The 22,740-nt window shown below is 42.7% G+C and overlaps 1 protein-coding gene across 1 annotated transcript in view; it reads right to left on the bottom strand.

Moving 5' to 3' along the window:
- The window catches only part of LRRC56 (leucine rich repeat containing 56), a 594,120-nt gene that overhangs the window by 109,439 nt on the left and 461,941 nt on the right, over positions 1-22,740 (bottom strand). The window contains exon 10 of the mRNA XM_086958939.1: positions 16,278-16,493. Coding sequence (XP_086815065.1) covers positions 16,278-16,493 — 216 coding nt within the window. The remainder of the gene's footprint in view (positions 1-16,277; positions 16,494-22,740) is intronic.

The following is a 22,740-nucleotide window of genomic DNA, read 5'->3' as shown; positions in this document are numbered from 1 at the left end:
CTCCATTGAACATGTCAAACTACACCATATGGCCCATAATCCGTAGTATACCCAGGAGTTGTCCAATGCAAGACTTTCCTTTACAGCCCATGAGCACCACCATTGCTGCTTCTCCATGGCTGCCGGGAGGTGGGGGGAGAGGGGTGCTGGGGAGAGGCCGAAGCCTCTGTTGATTTGGTACCTGTTTCTACTCCATCTTCTACAATGGATGTTGTTTATACTGTCGATGTTAGATACCCTTTCTGACTTACATTTTTCAAATCTGACTGCTGAATCATAGCCTCCTCTTTTCCATTTGAGTTCCCCCAGGTACTATATGGATCAAGACCATTTCTCATCTGACAGTTCTCCAGTGTCTTTGGTTCTGCATCCACCTACTGCACAAATTTGTGTTTTTTTCCTGATTTAAACACACTTATCTACTCCCTCTGTGGATATATATCTGGATCATATTTTCCTTGGCTCTTTAATTCATGTGGATTGGATTTGTGACTGTTTTCTTACCTTTGATCGATGGCCATTACCTCCCAGAACATTCTGCTACAGAACTGGTTGACTGGATGCTGGCTCCCCACTCCTACTCACATACAATGAAAAGAGACTTGTTCCTTGTCAACATTTTAGCTGTTCTACAGAATAATGGAATTGTTTGAGATATAAATTCATTCTATATATTTGGTCCTACGGAGACCCTGCAGATTCTCTATGAATTCAAAGTTTCTATGGGTGATGTAATAGTACTGGGATTACAGTCAGATGATTAGGATGTTGACACTGTAAATTCAATGCTTTCTGAATTGGAATATTATACTGTGTTTGAATAAGAAGGGTTATATCTTAATTCAGCTAATTATGCTGAGATGTTATGTTACCACCATTATGGGCAAAATTCTCTGCATAGAGAAAGTGGATGACTTCCCTGTTATAATTATACACAGTGGGAACACTGTCCAACTCCACCACAAGGAAGTTCAAAAACGCAAACAGACAAGTATACATATTTGACAAGTTATGACCTTTCAGACCCAACATCATATTATTTTAAATTGGTTCCAACTCAGTCAAAAAAGTAAATGCTTACTCAGGTCAGCTTCATTTGTCAACTAGCTAGCCATTAAAGGCTACAATTATTATAAAGCCAATATTTAACTGAAATACATTTGAGGTATGACGTCCTGGCAGGTCCAGGGCACCAAAACTTTATTTTGAGCATGTCAGATTCTCACACAAATTATTTCCCTAAATGAAATGGTCCAACAGACTACTTATCTGGGTTTAGCAAAAATTTAAGAACTGAATTCCCACTTTTCCTTCAATTGCCCGCTTTGATGATTGGCAAACCTACACAAACGATACTGAAGCCCAGTTAAATAGTATGATAAAAATGGTACATTTAACTAGTCATTTTCTAATCCTGGTGGGTGGGTATTGTGGCCAGTAGACACAAATGGGTGTCATTGTCATTTTCTTAACCCCATACCTGGGTTCAAATTAAGTAGGCCAGATCCACAGTACTCACATCCAACCCATTCTAAAATGTTTACCACCTATTCAGTGAGAAGGTTATGCCAGCAATGGTTAGAACATTCTACACTATCATGAGTGAAACAACATCTTTCTCTTCAGTCCAAGGACATATATCTAACTGATTTTTTATTAGGTCTCAAGTTCCCTCCTTTTAAAAGATTCTTGTATGTGACTTACAATGAAATTTGGACGCTGTCACAAATGGATGCTGCTGTACGTTTGAGACAAATTGATCAGAATAATTTGGATAAAGTGCTTGCTGTAGTAGACAATATTATTAACATGTTTTCATCCAGTATTTAAAAAGTGAATAGAATTGTGTCATCTTTTATTGATATTTCTCAGAATGATACTCAACATTGCATCATGGTCAAAGTCAGCTCAAATCCATCATGCAGCTTAGTTAGATGTTTCAGATACTTAAAAATGAGTGTGTTCTTTGCATTACCAGAACTGTACTGCTTTGTGTCTGCCTTTCAATTTAACACACAAACAACAATCAATGGCCATGAAAGATACAACTTACACCATGCTACAATTAGAGAAATTGGAAAAACTCCCATTCACTGTAGCCAAAATGCCTTCAGCTGTGTTTTTAATATATTGGGGTTATTTCCTTGCCCATATCAACATTTAGGTTTACAGCTTGCATGAAACATTTTACAGTAGGTAGATATGGACCCCTTGAGAGCAGTTACATACATGCATTATGGTTCTTCCCCTTTACCAATCATTGTGGGCGTACTGACAGAGATGTTTTTCTTTTGGGAGATGAGTGTGACTCCAATGCTGGCCACTCCCTTGTTTGTCAAAACTTTAAAATTCACAGCTCTTTAGTTGCCTAATTTGGCCTGTTTTTTAAAAGGAACTCCTGTTCTAGCCATTCTCCCCTTCATTACCATCCTGTCGAATGGAACTATCTCATGCTTAATAACCATAACTGTGGTGGAATACAGGCAAGAGTCCTATATATTGTGTCCGTTTCCCAGTTAGTCACTTGCTGCAACAGCGCCCTGTTTCCCTCTCCACACGGAATTGTAGATAGCTCACTGTGGCCTTCCATTCCAACTTTGAAGGCAGATTTCAGCACGCTAAGCAGACTCAAAGCATCATTGTTTCAACAAGAGGTGTCTCTCACATCTGCCCGCGAGACCTTCGAGTTGCAGGTGGCTAGAGCTGCTGCTGAAATACAGTCATTGTTAAATATAAACCTCCCCCTGCATTTTGGTGAAATGATACATCACATTTTTAATGCCTCTGTTTTAATGCATCTGATGGTTTAGCACACTTTGTTAAACTTGTAGGCTCTGGCCTCGTGACACTTTTTCAAACTATTTTTGGAGTAATGCTGTCTTTTATACACTCTATTTTTCCCAGCGTGATCGGTGGCTTTCTACTGTTGCTGTTCCTGATTTGCTGTTTTCTTGTCCGGATGCTGCTATTCCGCAATGGATGTTCCTTCTCGGCCGCCCTGGATCTGCCAATGCTCCAGCACTACCATAAGCATATGCTTCAACTCTTTGGGATGATTATACTCCAGGCAATGGATGTGAATTGGTGCTTAACCTTCCGCTGTGCTTACTTCACCTGCACACAACCTGTATTTCACTGCATCTAGTGACCCTTTCAATGGGCACTAGACATGTGCATGGCTCTACAAATGCCCACGGCCCTGGAGCTCGTGGGTTTATGACCTCTACAAAATCTGAGTCTGGAGCAAATGGCCAACAGGAGTCCATGTGCATCGGCACAGCTAATGTTAGATCAAAGTTTCATTGAAGTCGACTCAGGTTGCCCGATAACAGTGTCTGACACAGTTGGAGCTTAGGATCATGTCTGTTCTATGGGCAGTAGACCAATCCATCTACATGGAGTCAGGCTCTATTATGGAGTCATTTGCCTCTACAATGGCTGAGTACATACTGGATTCCTCCAACACACATTAATTGGATATTTTTTCTATACAAATTTTCTTTTTATGGCCCCCCACTACATTTAATCCTGAGTGATGGCTTGGAGATTGCTAATCTTCCAATTTCTGTTATACCTTTACGTGCTACCTTCCTGACCAAAGGGAGGGTGTCATGTGCTCTGTGCATGGCCTATTCTAGTTTTCCCTATGTTAGCCTAACTGTGCATGACACAGGCTGTATTAGCTTTGCACACTGTAGTATATGTTTGCCTTTGTGCCCCATTGTATTTTCACAGAGAACCTGTCGTTGTTTTCACGTTCTGTTCTTTCCTGGGATTTGGTCTGAAGACAGATGCATAGGTCAAACAACAATGATCCTTGTTATTTTGTTCTGGCCAGGTACTAGCACCTAGACACAACACAAAAATGCAGCTGTTGTTTATGAGAATGTATGCCTTGTCATATACAGAAGCACAGGAATGTAACACACACTTTGAGAGAAGATCACAGATGTATCTGATATGTAGAATGTTCATCTGTGTATGCTAAGGTATGAGGTCCACTACTAATCCCAGAGATCTTTGCTGTATAATAATTTTGCTTCTGTAGAAGGGGAGGGCAGGTTAGGCTAATCTGTCTTGTACAATGACAGGGCTTTTCATAATATCTGGTTTACTGACTATGCTGATGGTATTTTTGCTCGGCAGTTGTATTCTGATTGTGGCACATATACTGCATTCTAGAGCACAATAGTTTGAATAAACATTTCAAACGTCCTTTGTTTTTCTGTCATATCTTATGGTGGACGAGAACGAGTGTGTGAGTGAAAGGGGGTGTCCTGTTGCAGTGATCCAGTAGAGGGTCGGGAGTGTTGTGTTCTGGGGTGTCAATTCACTTGTCTTTCTGGATATGAGTAGGAGGGCAAGTGAGACACTATAGCGAGTCGGACTCGGGCTCATGGTACTGAGGTGGTATGGTGACTCAGTCCCTAACTTCTAAAGTTCTATGGTCCCAAACATAGTTCTGTCCCTGAGCACTATCCCTTCAATAAAGTGAACTGCTATATTAAAAGGGAGCTGTAGGTTTTGTTAGTACTCTGAGCATGAGCCTGAGAAAGGATTTCTCTATATTTGGTGGAGAGCTTTATGTTGATAAACTCTCTGTGCTCAGGAGCCACGCTGACAATTGCAGGGATCAGGGATCTGGATGCAGATCTTACGCCCCGCTCTTCCTCTGGTTGCCAATTTTGTATATGTTGTGGACTGACCCTACCACTGGTTATATTGCTGAAGGTAAGACTGGGAGGCAGGTGAATATGAGGAGTACCGATATTGCTGGTAACCTCCTCTGTGTGAGGGAAGACCTCTAACTCTTGCTCCCCGAAAAGGGACCTTGCAGTATTGAAGTGTCCCTAACGACCTTGCAAAGTCCTTGTCTTTCTTGATGTCTTGGAGTACATCATCTATGTGCTTACCAAAGAGTGCCTCTCCATCAAATGGAACGTCCAATATTTTGTTCTGAACCTCAGGTCTAAACGAGGTTGCTCGAAGCCATCCCTGGCGACGAAGGACCGTTTCTCCAGCCACGGAACTAAACGCAGTTGTCGCAATATCCATTGCGCAATTACCTCAGATGAAGCTCTCACTCCTTCCTGGAGGATATTTTTTGCTTCGGCCTTGCTGTCTTCAGGCAGCCTAGAGGATATTTTTTGCTTCGTCATAGCTGTCTTCAGGCAGTTGGTCTAGGTAGGGTGAGCGGTCACACCACATCTAAAGGGGTCGTAGCACCCCAAAATAGCTGCTGCGTTAGCCGCATTGACGAGAAGGCTTAACATAATGAAAATCTTTTGCCGGCATTGTCCAAGCATCTGCCTTATTTATCTGGAGGCGTTGTTAGAGGAGCTGCTGGATTCTTTGTCTTCCTCTGTGCTGAGATATAACTGAGTCCAGTTTGGTTGACTCACCAGGCAAGCCGGGCTATCCTCCAGGGCTTTATATTTCTTCCCCAAACTTCTCATAACTTTCTGCCCCTCTACCCATACATGATTGACAATGGAAATTGTTCTTACAGACTTTGTAAAGGGCTCCTTAAAGTCGTATAAGAAGGACTCCGACAGCACATAAGGCAAAAGCAGATCAAACCTCTTGGATGCCCTGTCTAACAGATTGTGGAAACCACCTATGTCCCCAGGTGGAAAGTCTACTGGAACAGGTGGGGAAGAAGCAGGAGTTTTTTTTGGGTTTTTTTTTGCCCTCATTACACTATGGCTACTGCATTCTGGGCTAATTGGAAACACCCTTGATCCTTCTATGGTCCGAGCAGTTTCATACAGCACCTTCCGCGGCACCAATATACCCATCCTGGGAAGGGGGTTAAAAACCTCCATACCGCCCCAATCCATAGCTTGATATAATCATTGGACTAGTTTTCCGAATTCGTAACCCAATTAATTACTAATTCAAAAAAGCCTCCCATACCTCTGCAGATCTTCTTGTGGGCCCTTTAGTATCTAATCTGCATGTCCATTTAACCACATTTAGCCAGGTAATTGGGTTCGGAGGTTGGAGATCCAGCCAATGCTTACAGATCTCCCACCTGGAGTATCAGATAAAACAGTGGACCCCGTTGCTTGTAGTTTAGAGGCTGTTGGAATACATAGTCCACTCCTAGGAGTACCAATTTTTCAGTTAAGATGATATTTTCTCCGATTATAGCCTTATGCTGTTTTCCAAGGACCTCTAGAAATATTTTAGCACTGCACATGTAAAGAAAACGTGTAAATCATTTGCCTTTGGGTAGTTGCATTTTTTAAATCTTGGCATCGGCTGTAGCACAAATTTGGATAATCTTTGTGGTGTCCAATACAGTCTATGGATAACAAAAAAATGGTGGCGTTTAAAATTTGCTGGTGTTACGGTTGCATATAGTAGTTTGTCGGTTTCAATCCACAAAGATTTTACGCTACCCGCCTGCAAAACATCTGTCCAGACCTCTGATAAATCCTTCATTTTCTCTTCCTCTGCCTCCAACATATCTCTGTACCAAGTTGCTACTTCTTTAGCTTTCTGTCTAGAATCCTGTAACAAGGACTCAAATTCCCATTTGCCCCCAACTTCCTCCCCTGCAGCCACAACCCATGAAGTAAGCTGCAGGTATTTAAACCTGGAGAGCCTGTTACCTGTCTTAATGTTCAGAACCTCCCATGGGACCAAACTGCCTACTGTTATTAGATCTCCCCATTTTATAATTCCTGCCTGCTTTAGAGGCAGACTCAAAGCGTCGTTCAAACATTCTGGTGTCCCCGGGGGTTCCCATATTGGAGCAAACTCAGAGAAGTAGCCAATCTTTAAGGTCCGTCTCACTGCAAGCCAAAGACTTATTGGCTGCTTTCAACACCTTTAGCCTTACTTTTTTTGAAAGAAATTTGGTGCCAAATTTATATAAATAGGTTCCTCCAACTTCTTTAGTCATTTCACCCAATATTAGGCCTCATGTAGTGTTCTCAGGTTCTCCTGCCAACATGCGAACATTATTTAATTGAAAGGCCATGCAATACAGTCTAAGGTCTGGTAATGCCAGCCCCACTTTCTTAAGACAGCTTTTAAGTTTTTTCCAGGAGAGCCGTACCCCCCGGGATGGCCAGGTAAAGCTGGATATCTTCCCTTGAATTTTGTTAATTTCCTCTTTAGTGAAACTAAGTGGTATGAAATTAAAAAGGTAGGTTAATTTTGGTAGAACAGACATTTTTATTAAATTTACCCTCCCATTTATTGATAATAGTAGGTTCTACCACCTGGCTAGATTCCTACCTACCTCCTTCATCACTCGCTTCAAGTTACGAGAAGGGATATCATCGATTTTGTCAACAATTGTTATTCCCAAATTTTTTATCTCAGAACAACCTCTACCACTCCATCCGACCATGTTCCAGCACATCACTTCCGTTTTCGATATATTGACTAAATATCCAGACAATACACCGAATTCAGTAGTCAGTTGTTCTATCCTTGACAGTGTTTGCGTTGGGTCAGAAGTATAGACTACGAGATCGTCTGCATCTAATGCAATTTTACTATGTGTTGGAAGACGGTGAATAGGTATGAACTTATCATCAGTTTTAATTTGTGCACAAGTGGTTCCATATATACATCAAAAAGAAGGGGGGACAGGGGCAACCCCTGTCTCGTTTCCCTCTTAATTTTGAAACTCCCTTACAATACACCATTTAACAGAATTTTGGCCGTGGGCTGCTCGTATAAATTTTGCACTGCCTGGGTAAAACTGGGACTAAAATCCATTGTGTCTAGAACCGCCCACAGAAATGACCGGCTCACACGATCAAAAGCCTTGGCAGCGTCTATGGTGATCACGCCAACGGAATTGATCACGCGACCACTAAATCTATAGTCCCTATTAATGAGAGCATGAGTTCTTGTATTTGTCTCTTGGGGACAAACCCTTTCTGGTCAGTGTGTATCAATTGTGGAGCCACCCTATCCAGAACCCACCAGTATGCTTTTAGAAATGTTAAGATCGACATTTAATAAAGAAATTGATCGATATGAATCAGCATTTCTCTGATCCTTAGCCGGTTTTAAAATTAACATGATTATAGCCTCATTCCACGAAATCGGGATTCGTTCACCCTCCTTATAGACAGCAGTAAAAAGGGTCATAATTTCTGAAACAATCTCTTCTATTACCAGTTTATATACCTCAACCGGAACTGAGTCAGGACCTGACATTCTTCACATGTTTAAGTTGTTCTCTTATTTTCTTTTCAGAAATTGGAGAGTTGACCCTGTCCCTCCCTTCTGCAATTAAGACTGGGAGGCCAATATTATTCAACCAGCCCTTCAAGGTCTCTACATCAGGCCTTTCTGAAGGGAGAAGCAGGAGAAGGAATAATATAATCATCCCATTCCCTATGGGGGTCCAAAAGATCTGTGTCTCTCTGGTCGTCATGAGAGGTATCATCCTGGATAAGTGGTGGATCCACTATCAATTGCAGTGGTAGCAGTGGCAACCAAGGAGTGGAAGGCCCTACAGGTGGACCAGCGGGAACTGATACATGTTCCTGAGCCGAAGATGGTGTCAGAAATTTCCTTTTATAGTCGGAGAGCATGAACTGCAAGTCTGAAATCAAGGAGCCTGGCATGCAGACCATCTCCTCCTGATAATCTCTGAAAGTCCTGGGAAGGATCATATTCCTGCTCTTCACCATATCCGTCTTCAGAATCCAAATCTTGGCACTTAATGTGCAGTTCTGCAGGGCTATGTGCATACCCAAACGGACCGTCTTCCTCCGAATCTTCTTCCTCTAGGTGGTGAGTAGGTAGCAAAGGTGTTACTTTGCTAGGGGAAGTTATCTCAGAAGTTATGTGGCACTTGCTTTTAATTTCTCCAGAAATATTTTCTCTCGTCGACAAGGTAGTCGACAGTATCATCGACGAGCTGTTGCCATCAACGGTGCCATCGCCAAGGCCATCGTTATTACTGTTGACGCCGATGCCATCGTCGCTGTAGTTGCCACTGTCACTACGGGCGTCGTCATTCTCCTCGTCGTCGAAGACGACATCTTCGTCGTCACTATTGACCCCGTATACATAGTCATCACTGTCGACAATGAATGTATCACCGTAGTTGGAAGCAAGGAAACTCTAGTCGACGATCCCGTCATCGAAGCCGGAGCAGACTGAGGAGACTGTACCTTCTCACTGCGCATCGATGTTGACGATGACAGTTTCTTCGTCGATGAGGTCGTCGACAGTTTTGACGACGGTGGGATGTTTTTGGCTTGTTTTCCCTCAGAAGGAACAGAAGAGGGCTTTTTGAAGGCTTTCTTTCCCTCAGGAGGAGAAGATGGAGGTACAGAGCTTGATGTCCTCACTGTATTTCCTCCTGTAGACAGTCCTTCACTTTCCTTTACACCACAGTGAGGAGATTTACTTGGACTTAGCCTGTCAGACCCATGAGAGGTAATTTTAGAGGCTTTCTCAGGACGGTCTTCTGAAGAAAAAGGGTCAGATCGCCCCCTTTTCAGTGATATCCTTGAAGACTAAGCTGATGAGGCCTCATCACTATCGTCACTGGAGACTGGTTCTCTCCTGGACTTTAGCTTTTGGAGCCAGGTCAGAAGGCGTCCCTCACGGTGTCTCGAAGATTTGGTTGAAAAAGTCTGGAATACCCTGCAATCTTTGGCCTTGTGATCCGGATACAGGCAATAGATGCAGTGAGGGTCATCCACATAAAGCCTCTTTTTCGAGCAGGTGGCACAAGCTCGAAAAAAGCCTTTTTTCTCTTTGTCAGTCATGTTGAACTCGAAGCTCAAGAAGTTGTTGAAGAAAAAAACAGTTAAACAACTCTAAAGAGTAATAGAAAAAGGAAAAAACAGAGCAGAGCTCAGTGGAGACTCCCTAGCACAACGTGCTGTCGAAAATTTGAAGGTCTGAGGTTCTCTCAGAAGGGTTCTAGAGGGTGAGGCTAATCTAATTGGTTGTTGATTTTATTTGGTCTCTTTTACAAAAAGAGGTGGGTATGTTATAAAACTGGAATGGGCCTAGGCCTGGTTTCTAGTTTGTAATGACTTTGCATTGCTATTTTTATATATACTGGGGACTCCCATCTCGACGATGGGGAATGATTCAAGCATGTGAATCTATGAAAGTTCCAATACTAGAGTAAATCTATAATTTTGTTAATCACAATCAACTATTGCCATCAGTTAAGTCAGAATGATTTTCCTAAAGCAGGGCGTGTATCCTTGTAGTGTTTGCAAAAACCATGGTTAGATATGGAAGATGAGAAGAATGCACAGAATATTTTCCTATAACTGTTAGAGGTTAATAGGGTGTGTAAAAAAGCCTCTATTATTCAGAATATTTAAGAATTTTGTTGGTGATTACCTTGCAAATTATAAATTCAATGAGCCAAAGCTGCATAGGGAATAACTGTTCTGCTCCAATATGCACACTGTACATTGCTTATTAGAAGCATCTGAAATATTTTGTTAAAAAAGAAGATTATTACAAATATTACAAAAATGAAATGTATAGTTAAGAAACCCAGATAACAGCTAAAATAAACTCTTACTATAAGGGGCATGCCTCTAGAGTGAGTCTCTTACTTCATTTACTTGGGTGCAAGTTTGACCAAAGATTGACCAGGGTGTTAAAAAGAGAACGTCATTGTGTACCCTGAGGTAGAATATAGGTGCCTTGCAATTGCAGCAACAATGTACAATTCAGAATTGTGGGGGGGTTATCACTGTTAGTGACGGCTAAAGATTTGAAAATTACTTTCTGAGATTTTTCCTGTGTTTGAGTTAAGGAACTCCTCCAGACTCTGAAATACTTGATACCATTTGCAATGCTGACAATTTGCTTTGCATACAGTTCACACCGCACCCCAGGAAAATTCACTGGCTCCCCATTCACAAGCGCAGCCAATTCAAACTTCTCATGCACACATACAAAGCCATATACAACAAAGGACCAGAATACCTGAACAGCTGCATACACTTTCACCAACCCACCAGACCCTTACCTTCACCCTCACTTGCTCACATGCCCCACATCCGTAAAACTGGAGGTTGCTCATAATCCTACATTGCACCCAAGACATGGAAGGACTTCCCTCAACACATCAGAGCCTTCTCCTCAGTTATTAAGTTATGTAAGAAGCTAAATACCTGGCTCTTCATATAAGCACATTGGGATTATACACCTATAAACCTTGCCCAAGCCCCTGAATAACCTCTCAGGTGATTTGTGCTCTATACAAATCAACATAACATAACATTTATGTGAGGAAAATCCTAAAGAAAGGGGAATACTGTAGAAAGGTGAACCTTTTTGCATGGTTACCCCCACTTTGTGCCTGACACTTGATGCACTTTGACTTGGTGTGCCCTTGGTCCCTGCCAATCAGGTTCTCAGGGCGTGTGTTCTTTCCCAAAGCTGTACCTTTGTACCCACAATTGGCACATCTCTCGCCACAGGTAAGTTCCTTGTAAATGGTACCATGGGTACCAAGGGCACTGTGACCAGGAGGCCTCTGAGGGCTGTTGCACCTATTGTACCACTCTTAGAGGCCCTGCACCTTAACGACCACACACTGCCATTGCAGGCTGCATGTTCTAGTGCAGAGAAAAGTGAAGAGTCAACATGGCACACATCCCTGTCTGCCATGCCTGCAAACCACTGCCTGTAGTCTAAGTAAGTCACCCCTCTAGCAAGGTGCACTAAACCATAGCTGAGGGTACAGCTGCATGAGCACTGTAACCCAACAGTGTCTAAGACCATTCTTAGACATTGTGTGTGCAGTAAAGCCATACAGAGTATATGGTCTGGGAGATGGTCATTACGAACTCCACAGCTCCATAATGTTTTTACGAAAAACTGGGAAGGTTGGTAGCTAACTTCTCAGAACATTAAACACACACTGATGCCAGTGTGGGATTTAATGTAAAATGCACATAGAGGGCATTTTAGAGATGCTCCTTGAAAAACGACCAGCCCTGGTGTGGTTCCTGACTGGCTGCCTGCCATTTTCCACCACCAGACAGGTTTCTGGACCCCTAGGTGGAGAGGTTCTGCTCTCTGGGTCCAGAGACAGAGTCCATCCTGGCAGCTGTGTCATGCCTCTTCCCCAAAGATGGGCTGAGTCCACGAAGGGGAAGCTTCAAAGGCATGCTCCCTTTGTAAGCCATCCCTGCCTTTTGCTAGCCCCAGCAAATGGCTCCACCGGTTCTGATCCCCACACTGGGCGGAAGAATCAGCAGGAAAACCGAGTTAGGAGGAGAGTTGTGCCCACCTTTGCCAACCGCACAACGCAGGTGGGGGAGGCAAGGTGAAGCACTCATCTCAGTCCACTCCATCTTGGAGATGAGGGACCCAGCCAATTAGGGAGAGGCTCATGCCACCCTCACACTGGAGGGTCGCATAATAGGGCATGTACTCACCCTAATGAAGGGCCCCATTGGTCCCGACCTGCACACTCCTATAACACCCCAAAATGTAGTTTTTAGGGGCGACCCTGAACCTTGCCTCCTCAGATTTGAGGAAGAAAGAAGGACCAAAGAGTCAAACAGACCCAGAAAGATGAGGACAGCAACTGCTTTGGCCCCAGCCCTACAGGCCTGTCCCTACTCCAACCTGACTACAGCAGAAATCCCGGTGTGCCCAGCAGCCAGCAGCACCCCAGAACCTGGAGGACCTGCCATGCGCTCACCTTCGACTCCTGTGAGCACTGGATTTGCTCAACAAAGGCTCCAAACACAGAACCCGGATCCAGGCGGCTCCGTGGTTCTGCACCACTCTGCACCTGATGCCCAAGGCCCGAGTTTGGTGGCCCATCACTATGAGGAGGTCTTCCCAGCGATCCTGACCTGGGATCTGGTGATCCCTGACCAACCTCAAGCTTCAAGCCGATGTCTGCAGCCTCAACCAGAAGGGTGCCCTGATGGTGACCCGAGCTGTTAAGAAGACCCGATGCCAAAAGACACCCCTCCACCAGACACCCCGCAGCCTTGGGTGGTCCACCCGACAGTGTCCAGGCATCCCCCAAGAACCCAACGTACCTCTCCTGCCGGTGGTCGCCTTTAGGAAGCCTCCCTGCTCGAGCCTGCAGCCTTTTAATTGACCTGGAGATCTCCATTGAAATCCAAAGGGTCCCCGGCGTCTCTTTGGCACTCTGCATCCGGCCGCCACTGTGCCGCTGGTGGTGCAGCTCTTGTGCTAATTGTTGGCTCCTACAGTGCTGATCTTTACCCCAGGACCTTGGCCTGCTTATAAGCAGCCTCTGACCGAAGGCCCTCTTAGCCCTATTGGCTAACATTGGGCACCTGCACTCTGCCCCCAGCTGCCCCAGTGCCACTGCAATTTGACTACCTAACTGGACCTTGGGGAACCCTGGTCCTAACCCCCAAAAGTCATACTTGCAGGTCGTTTACTTACCTGTAAACCATTAACACTCTTTTCCCTATAGGAACCAATGTTATGAGACTTTGTTACTAAAATATGTCTTGCCTGTGTTTTGTGTGAAAGAAAAGTAACTGTATTGTAAACCTGAAAAAGTAATACTTTTGTATTGTAGGATTCACGGTGTGTTATCTAGGCAAATCACCCCGAGTAGTCGATGTAATCCAAAAGTAACGCAAAATTAATCTTTCTGTAATTTAAACTGTTTTTAAAGCAAATACAAACCTGTAATGTTTGCAAATCCATTTCCAATTGCATTACTTTGTAAAGTTTTATAATTGAAAGTACATTTTACCAAGTCCTGCTTGGTTCTAGAAATGAAACATAAGTACACCATTTTTATACTTGCCCAATTAGTCTGGATTCTGTCTCTGAGTCTGTGCAATCAGTCCTTGATTGGGTGAATACAATAAATGCTTAACACACCCTCCTGATAAGCCTAACTGCTCACCCACACTACCACAGAGAGACCTGTTAGGGATGTCCTAATTTAGCCTCTGCTATACCTCTGAATATTCCCTGGATTTTGTACACACCATACCTTACTTTGGTATAGTATATACAGAGCCAGCTTCCTACAAATACTACTTGTATGTAATACAGGAATGTAAATACCAGATTGCAGTATTCATCTTGATTCACTCGTTACTACTAAATTCAGGATTGAGTATGCTTGGTGTTGCAAGTAACACCCTTCAATGAGCAACTTGCTCTGGTCATTTCTAAGGATGCAAAGGCTTTGTTGAGAATAAGCCACCACATAACATACTTCAATAGAAAGATTATTAATACAGACTGGTAGGAAGGCAGTAAGTTCTACATGTTTATTAGCATATACGGTCTTCCTACTGTAGCTAATTGTTTCTTCTTCTTGATTCAGAACTGCTGTCTCGCATTGAAAAAACAATACACAGTATGCTGAGTTCAGTGGAATGCTGACAGAGCCTAATTCTAAAACTTGGTATTGGACAACTGTGAAACATACTACTTATTATTCAGAGTTTGAATGTGCAATTCCTGTGTCTGCTTGAATTATGGCTTGGTTGGACTACAGTAATTCCCTGCACTTGGGTCTATTCAAAGCCCACATTCGGAGGCTCCACTGCATCCAGATAAACACATCTCAAAATGGAGGACAGCCGTACTGCTATTTCTAAATAGATGAAGCCAGTAAAATGGGGTGGGGAAGCATCGAATGCATTTATTGCTTCTGCTACCTTTAGAGATAGATGTTTCTCGCAAAATCCCTATCAGGTACCACAACACCACTGTCTCTAGGTACTTGTTGACTTCAAAATCAATTCCCATCAAGGAGCAATGTGGTCACTAATGGTTTATCACAGAATGTATTTAATTTTATCTAGGAAAGTATGCTAAATAGTGAACAAGGAAACAACCCTCCACCCTCTAAATTAGATTCATCAAGCCCTTCATCGGCAGTAATATACTTTCAGAAAACAATGTGCTCTATTTACTTATTTGTAGTAATTCTGCACCTGTGCACCTACATATTGATGCATATTTACTACTTTTTCCAAGTTACCAATATTCTCAGTAGCATGCTTGGGGCGCTGCAACACTAACAGCTTTCAGGCATATTAATGGGAATATCATGTGACAAACCCCACAGGTTTCTATGCAGCCTCAAAATGTTTTTCTTCTTGGGGAAAATATTTACCCCATAGAGAGCCCTTCCCTTTCAACAGCAGCAAATTATGGATTGACCCATTGCCCTTCCCATAATTAAAGGGGAGTGACTCCAGCCTTGGCTTGTGTTAAAAAACCATGAGGCAGGACCAATGCCACCATTGTTGTTCAGTCTGCTAGGGAAGGGAGAAACCTGGGAGCATCTGCAGATATCCCCATAGTAATGGTGAGTAGGGTACCTCTATCACTGATTTCCTAATTCAGGCATTAAATTAAAAAAACTGTATTGAAATATGCTAAAGTTTTAAGAAAACCAGTTCCTTGGATAGATTCTTCTTTAAAAGAAGAAGCTTCGCTACAACTACATCAGTGGCACTACACTGACAACCATTATTTTGTTCACATAGTTTTAAAAGCTTTGTAAAACTACCCAACTTCACTACATAAAACCTATAATGTATTTAACTGACATAATGTAATATGTTTTATCACTGTACATCTATTAATAATCATAAGTCTTAATTTACATTTATTTTTTTAATTTATTGTAGATAAATAACCTTAACTGACTCCTTATAATTACCCTAATTCTTACTTAATTTAAATTCAAAAATGTATTTTGAAAGCATCTGTAGGGTGTAGAAACTAACCTTTTTAAGGGTAAATATGTTTAGTTTATTTTGATGTATGTATTTCTTTTTCATTGACCATTGCTCTAACTGAGTGCCTAATTTAGAGATTTGCGGACGGGTTTCTCTGTCACAAACATGAGGCTATCCCATCCGCCGTATCACAAGTGCATTATATCCTATGGCACTTGTATTATAGTGGACGGGATATACGTCAAGTCTGTAATGGAGTGACCTGTCTGCCAAACTCTAAACCAGGATCTAGACATAATTAATAAAAAATATATGTAAACTGAAGTGAAATTTAAATATCTGAAATTAATATTTCTCAAGATAACTCCAGCAACAACGTTATCTATTTATTTATTTAATTAAACAATTAATTGAATATGTTTTCCCTTGTTTCATTGTTTTTTTTATTTGTTACTACAATTAATTTAATGTTGCGGCTTACGTTTGTTAAGTAGTGATCATCAATGTACATAGATTTGGTGACCTCAATGTAGTGTATCCTCGATGAAGTGACATTAATGTAAAGGGGGTACGCACTATAATAAAATATTTTACCAACTGAGTCATTACCATGTGTCAAATCGCTGGCCTCGTCCTCTTCCAACATATCATTAGAGCTTGTAGATTCTGGACTGAAGCTTCTACCAGATAGAAGGCGGGCACTGCAAGGTCTACTTGATGATAAAGGCCTTTCAGCAGTCCATGGTCTAGAAGTTAATATGGTCTGGGCAGTGTTGGGTCTTCGGCTGGAAAATGGCCTCCCTCCTGCACTTCCTGGTCTTGAATCTAGGAAAGAAATTCACAAAAAACTATAATACTGGGCAATAAATAATGTACAAATTAACAGGTAATCCACCAAGCTTCTTTTCAAGCACAGCCATAGAAATATCTTTAGTGGTGTATGTCGCACAACAAATGGGATGCTGCATCAATAATCCTTTTTTTGACCAGTTCATCAATTCGTCTCCTAAAAAAGTGTATCCACCCCAAAAGCATTTTGGGGCACTGTTATGCTCTTGTGTAGGGCATCTACAACACTTATCTAGTTTTCTGAAACATGCTGCACTCATTCAAGTTTTCTTGGGCACAGCTACTGCTTAGTAAGTATTCAGAGAGGATTTCTACAATACCTAGTCAAAATGAAAACTTCTGACATCACATGCAAAATTGTTCCAGGGTGCAAATGGGGCTCTGGCCTGTATTCATGTAATTCTTTTATAAAGTGTCGTCTTTTCCATAGCATTTACTGATTACCAAGAGTGCAGTGGTGTTAACATGTATGCATTTGCATATGTGTATGTATGTGTATGATGATATTAATAAATGGAACAGAACCTGACATGTGTTAATATGTTCCCTGCATCTGAGTATACTTAGCACAAATGTGCAATAGGCCTTAGAGCAGTGGTCTACAAACTTTTTAATGCTGTGCCCCCCTCCCCTCTTCCACCCCCCAGAAGAAAAAAAAATCACGGGCCCCCTCAGATATATTCACAATTATTCTATTATACTGGAAATGTTTAAATATGTCTAGACTTATTAAAAAATGCAATGAAATACATGATAGTCAAACAAACTGGTCAAACAGGCCTTACTATGTGTGAATATATCCACAGTGTGATTATTAGAAATGGGGGTGGGTGTTTTGAAGAATATTTGGAGTCCCTCTCCTTTTGACACCTTTACTCAGCCAAGATAAAAATGCCAAAAGATGTTCGTGATGGCCCATTACAGAGCAGCTTACTGCCGCTCATTTTTTCAGTGGAAAACAAAGCACTGCTATCAACATTATGGTTCTTTTTGGCGACAGCTTGGCGCCCCCCTTGGGAGCACTTGAGGCCCCCTGCGGGGGCCCTCCCCTCAGTTTGAAGACCCCTGCCTTAGAGTGAGGCTTAAAAAAGTTTGTTTTGTTTAACACAAGTTATTGCTGTCAGACCCCTTTATGGGGTGATGGAGACAAAGAGGAGAAAGAAGTTCATGGGCCCTGGTAGTTTGGGTTGTTTGCAATTGGTGTCTTACGGCCCATCCTACTATTGCTCTACAAGCAAGTACACCCTTTGCACACTGTCAGGGAAACAAGGGCAAGCAGTCAAAAGCTCTCATGGTGTGGGGGACAAGAGCTCAGAACTAAACAGTCAAACAGCACAATAACATACTGTCTAGACCAGTGCTTATCTTTTGATTTAAAAGAGTGTACTTTAATCGCAGCGCATAACATAATACTACACAGTGCAAATAGGGGAATCAGACATGGATGTAATCCTGCTTGCCATCTCTCTGCAGGTACTCTCCCTACACTGCGTTCCCCAGCATCTATGACCATTCTTGTATAATGATGCAAGTCAGGGATCAGGCACAAAAGTAGTATACTTCAATCACCCCCAAGGAGTAGATGAGCTCAACAGTTCAGTTTATGTGCACCTAACAGTAGTTACTTAGTCAAAGTCTTAAGTTGGTTCTGCAGACCATAGTTTTCAGCTAATCTCTTGCTCTCTCACAGTTCTCAAGCCCTGTGGTTGCACGTGTGCTTTAGTTTGAGCCCAAAGCAGTACAGGACAGATGCATGCATGGGTCCAGTTCCTGCAGCTGCTCTTCTGCAGCAGTTATCATCTTCGGAAGTTGCAGCATCCCAAGATCAAATGAAGATGGGACGCTTGTATGGCAGGTAGGGACCCAATTTCTCATACATACAGAAGGGGGGATGAAGCTGACTACTCTACTCCACCCTTCCTGACCACAGACAAATATACACAAAGAGGAGTAGAGAGTAATGATCTAGGTGGTGGCACATGCTAGGTGTGTAAATACTGCCCTGACTCACAAGGTTGTGACATGCTTCATCATTGTGCTTGCTTCAGTACACACCTGCGCAGACCAACACCTAGGATGGAGCAAAAGGGAGCGGAAGATAATACAAACATGTAAGATATACAAATATTTCATGTCAAAATATAATGGGATCACCAAAAGAAAAGTGCAGTGAAGGTTAAAGCTAGCTCGGAGGTGTAACTGCTCAAACAATTTATTCCCGGACCCACCGGCCAGAGCTAAAAACGTGAAGGATGGTGGTGACAGGAAAGAATTAAGAATTCCTACACCCCTCCTTACTGCCAATTCGTCAACATGTTTCTGCCGTATTCGTGGTGCCCGCAGTGTTGGGTCACACCCGCATTCTTCAGGACCTTTCTGATCCCAATACTGTTTCCGCCCTCGATACCAGGATACAGTACCCCTAGGAACCAGTTGTTCCCAACAGGACGGTAACCCTACGTAACCCACTCTTGTTGTTCTGTAGAGGATAATACAAGTACAAAATATAGTTATTTGTGCATGAAATCTAACTCTTTTTCAAAGAGTACTGATTTATAGTTCGCTTGCACCACCATGTACTTTGTGTCTAGCCATGGTCGGTCCTTCACATTATAAACATAGCCATACTCGGACATGTCATCCATTCTCTAGGTGAATTTACCTTAAAGTATATGCAGGTAGTTATACATTGCAGGACAAGTGTCCATCTTATTTCAGCTCTACTCATTCACACTATGAGGCAGAAAGCTCAACTCACCGAGTTCCTCATGAAATATGCTAAAACTGGCGAGAACGTGGGAGAGCCCCCCTGCAGTCACACACTGGGGATGACAGATAAAAAACAAGGAAGCAAATGATTAGGAAGTCTTTTAGTTGCTAAAACTGACACTATCTACGCTGTTAGCAATGAGGAAAGGGCAATGATAGATGGGGGGAAAGACCCCAATAAAAACATCAATATGGTAGGGTGTGTGGATCATATAGGAAGTCAAGAGGTTATAGACGAAGGATTAGAGGCTGAAGGGGAGTTCAGGTTTACTCCTTCAATAGCTGCCCCAGTTACCTCTTCGCTGGTCCCGATGATATGTAAATTTTCTTCGTGGAATGTTGCTGGCATTAGATCTAAACTTTTGAACCCAGTGTGGGGGGATTTTATCGAGACCCAAGATGTGTTCTATCTCCAAGAAACATGGAGTCGGGATCCGGTCCATTTAAACGGTTTTCGGACCTTCCATACTCCAGCTGTCAATGCTCTCCATGGAAGAGCTAAGGGTGGACTGAGTATACATCTGTCAAATAAATTGAAAATAACAAGAGTAACAGAGCCTGTTGCAGATATTTATTTCCAACTTCTGATATTGGTTCTTGCTCGCGATACCCCGATAGCTCTTCTGAACCTTTATAATAATATACCCATTGGTGAAGTATCCAGTGTTTTAAGTAAATTGGCCAAAACACTGTCTTTGCATGATAAAATGTTTAGACATGATTTGATGATCCTTTTCTTTGGGGATTTTAATTATACTCTGTGTAGCATGCCAGAGGACGATAGGTGTGGAATGTTCCGGGATGATGCCTTGTCCCATATGCACTTTAATCACTCTTCTCAGGGGGATCAGTTTAACAACTTACTTGCTAAATTTGATTTGGGATTTGCTAATGAAGTCTGCACTATCCCATCTTCCCCACATCCTACCTTCCATGGAAGGGGTTGTGCATCCACTATCGATTACGCTATAGTATCAAACAAGTATGATAAAAAAATGTATTCCTACAAGGTTTCCGATGGTGCACTAAGTGACCATTTCCCACTCTGTGTGGCCATCTTATTCCCAAAATCGCCCATTTTAAAGAACATTAAAATAATGGATAGTATAGACAAAGAACTTTCTATTAGTAGTACAAATGGTTACTCATTGAAATGGGCTATGGTGGACCACCCGGTAATACTTGAACTAGTGGTTGGCAAATGTAGATCTGAGTTAGCAACTTGCTTAGGGAAAGATTCTACTCCCGAGATGCTTCTTGCCTCCTTCCTGACTATCTCTAATGATATTAGGACCTCCCTTACAAGACAGATTAAAAACAGTAAACAAAAAGGAGGTTGGTTTGACTCTAGTTGTACTAGAGCTTATGCACTTCTAAAAAAGGAATTACATAACAAACCTGGATGTGTCGAGGAAGTCAGCAGACTCAGGAAAGAGTACAAAATAGCCTTAAGAGATAGAAAGAATTCTCTGAAAAAAAAGCTTGGGAAGCCCTGCACCTAGCCTCCTTCAGGAATGATAGTGCAGTTTTTTGGAAGATTAATAGAACTCCCTTTCTTAGGGAAGAGGTTGGCCCGTGGTTGGAAATGGCCATTCCTGAATCAGACTGGTGTAGGCACTTCTCTAAAGTATACGAGAGCCAGGGAGGGCCAAGTTCCCAAACCATTGTTACTGTAAAACTCTGCATCAAGGAATTTGTCGTTCACTCTGGAGGAAGTAGAAAAAGCACTGCAGATAAGCCAGGGTGGAAAGGCCCCTGGTCCGGACGGTGTTCCCATAGACATCTTTAAGGCTACCCCCGGCCTGTGGGGCCCCCTACTTGTTCAGGTGCTTAATGCTAGCTGTATTTCGGAATGTTTGCCTACCTGGGTAGAGTCTGTAATAGTGCCCATTTATAAAAAAGGGGATAGGCACGACCCAGGTTGTTATAGACCCATCTCTCTTTTAGATTATTTTACAAAAATAGCGGGTCGGATGGTTTTGGATCGGCTCCTGGTTTGGGCCAGTGAAAACTCTATCCTATCTGACTTACAGCATGGTTTTCGCTCTGGGCTGGGTACAGTTGAACAGGGAATAAACCTTTTAATGCTGGTCGGGAAGTATACAAGGGCCAAAAAAGGGAATTTCTTCCTGGCCTTTGTTGACCTCTCGGCCACATTTGATTGTGTGATTCACTCCAAACTGTGGATAATATTGGGACAACTTGGGGTTGACGACAATATTATTTATTATCTTAAACGTTTTTACAGCGACGCATCAGCCCGCGTTCACTATGGCTTGAAGGGGGAACTTACTGATAAAATTCCAATCAGGAGCGGGGTAAGGCAGGGCTGTGTCCTGGCCCCCTTCCTTTTTAATTTATACATTAATGTATTGGAAAGAGATCTCTGTGGTAATAGATTAGATCCCCCATATGTTGCCGGCCGCCCAATCCCTGCACTTTTGTACGCTGACGATGCTGTCCTAATGTCACATACTAATGTGGGACTCCAACGTGTGGTGGATAGTTTTTTCCTCTTCATGAAGGAGTTGGGTTTGAGGGTTAATACATCTAAACCTTTTACCATGCACTGCGGCAAGTGCTATAAACCTAAGAAATATTTACAACAAGGGGTGGTGAGGGACAGAGTCTCTGAATTAAGCAGAAAGCTCTCACCCAGTCAAGAGATCAGGGCTAGATCCAACACCGTTTTTTAGCTCACTGCACCATCCCAGTTTCAGAACCTGGCTGTATGCAAATTAGTCTGTTCCTGTCCCAGTGCATGATGGGAACAGGGCAAACCAAACTACAAAAGCCAATTCTTACACTGGGAAGGAAACAAGCTCCCGGGGACCGGTTTCTGGCATTCTGAGCTGGGATGGGGAAGTGAGATAAATAACGGTGATGGATCAAGCCCTGATCTTTGGACTGGGTAAGAGTGGTCTGTTTAACTCAGACACTCTGTTCATCACCACCCCCTTTTTGTAAATCATAAACCTAAGAAAGCCATTTTTATTGCAGGCCAGAAGCTTGAATCAACCAGGAAATTTTTATACCTGGGTATACTGTTCACTCAGAGTGACTCTTGGTCGCAGGCAGTGATGGCGAGAAAACTTGCGTTGGTTCGCTCAACTGCGGCCCTTAAGAGTTTCTCAAAGAAATTGGGCACCAGACCCCCAGTGGAGCTAATTAAGATCTACCAAGCTAAATGTCTGTCTGGTGCAATCTATGGTAGTGGAGTATGAGGCTTTGCTGACCCTACACCTATCCAGGTGGTGGAAAACTCCTTCCTAAAGTTTATTCTTGCAGTTCCCAAGAGCACCCCGAATTATAACTGCCATGCAGAATTGGGTCTTGCTTTTATATCTGACCTAATTAAGATGGAGCCTGTGCTCTTATGGCACAGGCTATGGACAGAGGACAAAACTAAGCTTAATAGGGATATTTTGTCAGATATCTTAAAACTAGAGGGAGC

This window comes from Lissotriton vulgaris, chromosome 2_1 (assembly GCF_964263255.1).
Source record: "Lissotriton vulgaris chromosome 2_1, aLisVul1.2, whole genome shotgun sequence".
Lineage (NCBI taxonomy): Eukaryota > Metazoa > Chordata > Amphibia > Caudata > Salamandridae > Lissotriton > Lissotriton vulgaris.
The sequence above is the reverse complement of the archived record's forward strand: the minus strand, read 5'-3'. Positions and strand labels throughout refer to the sequence as shown.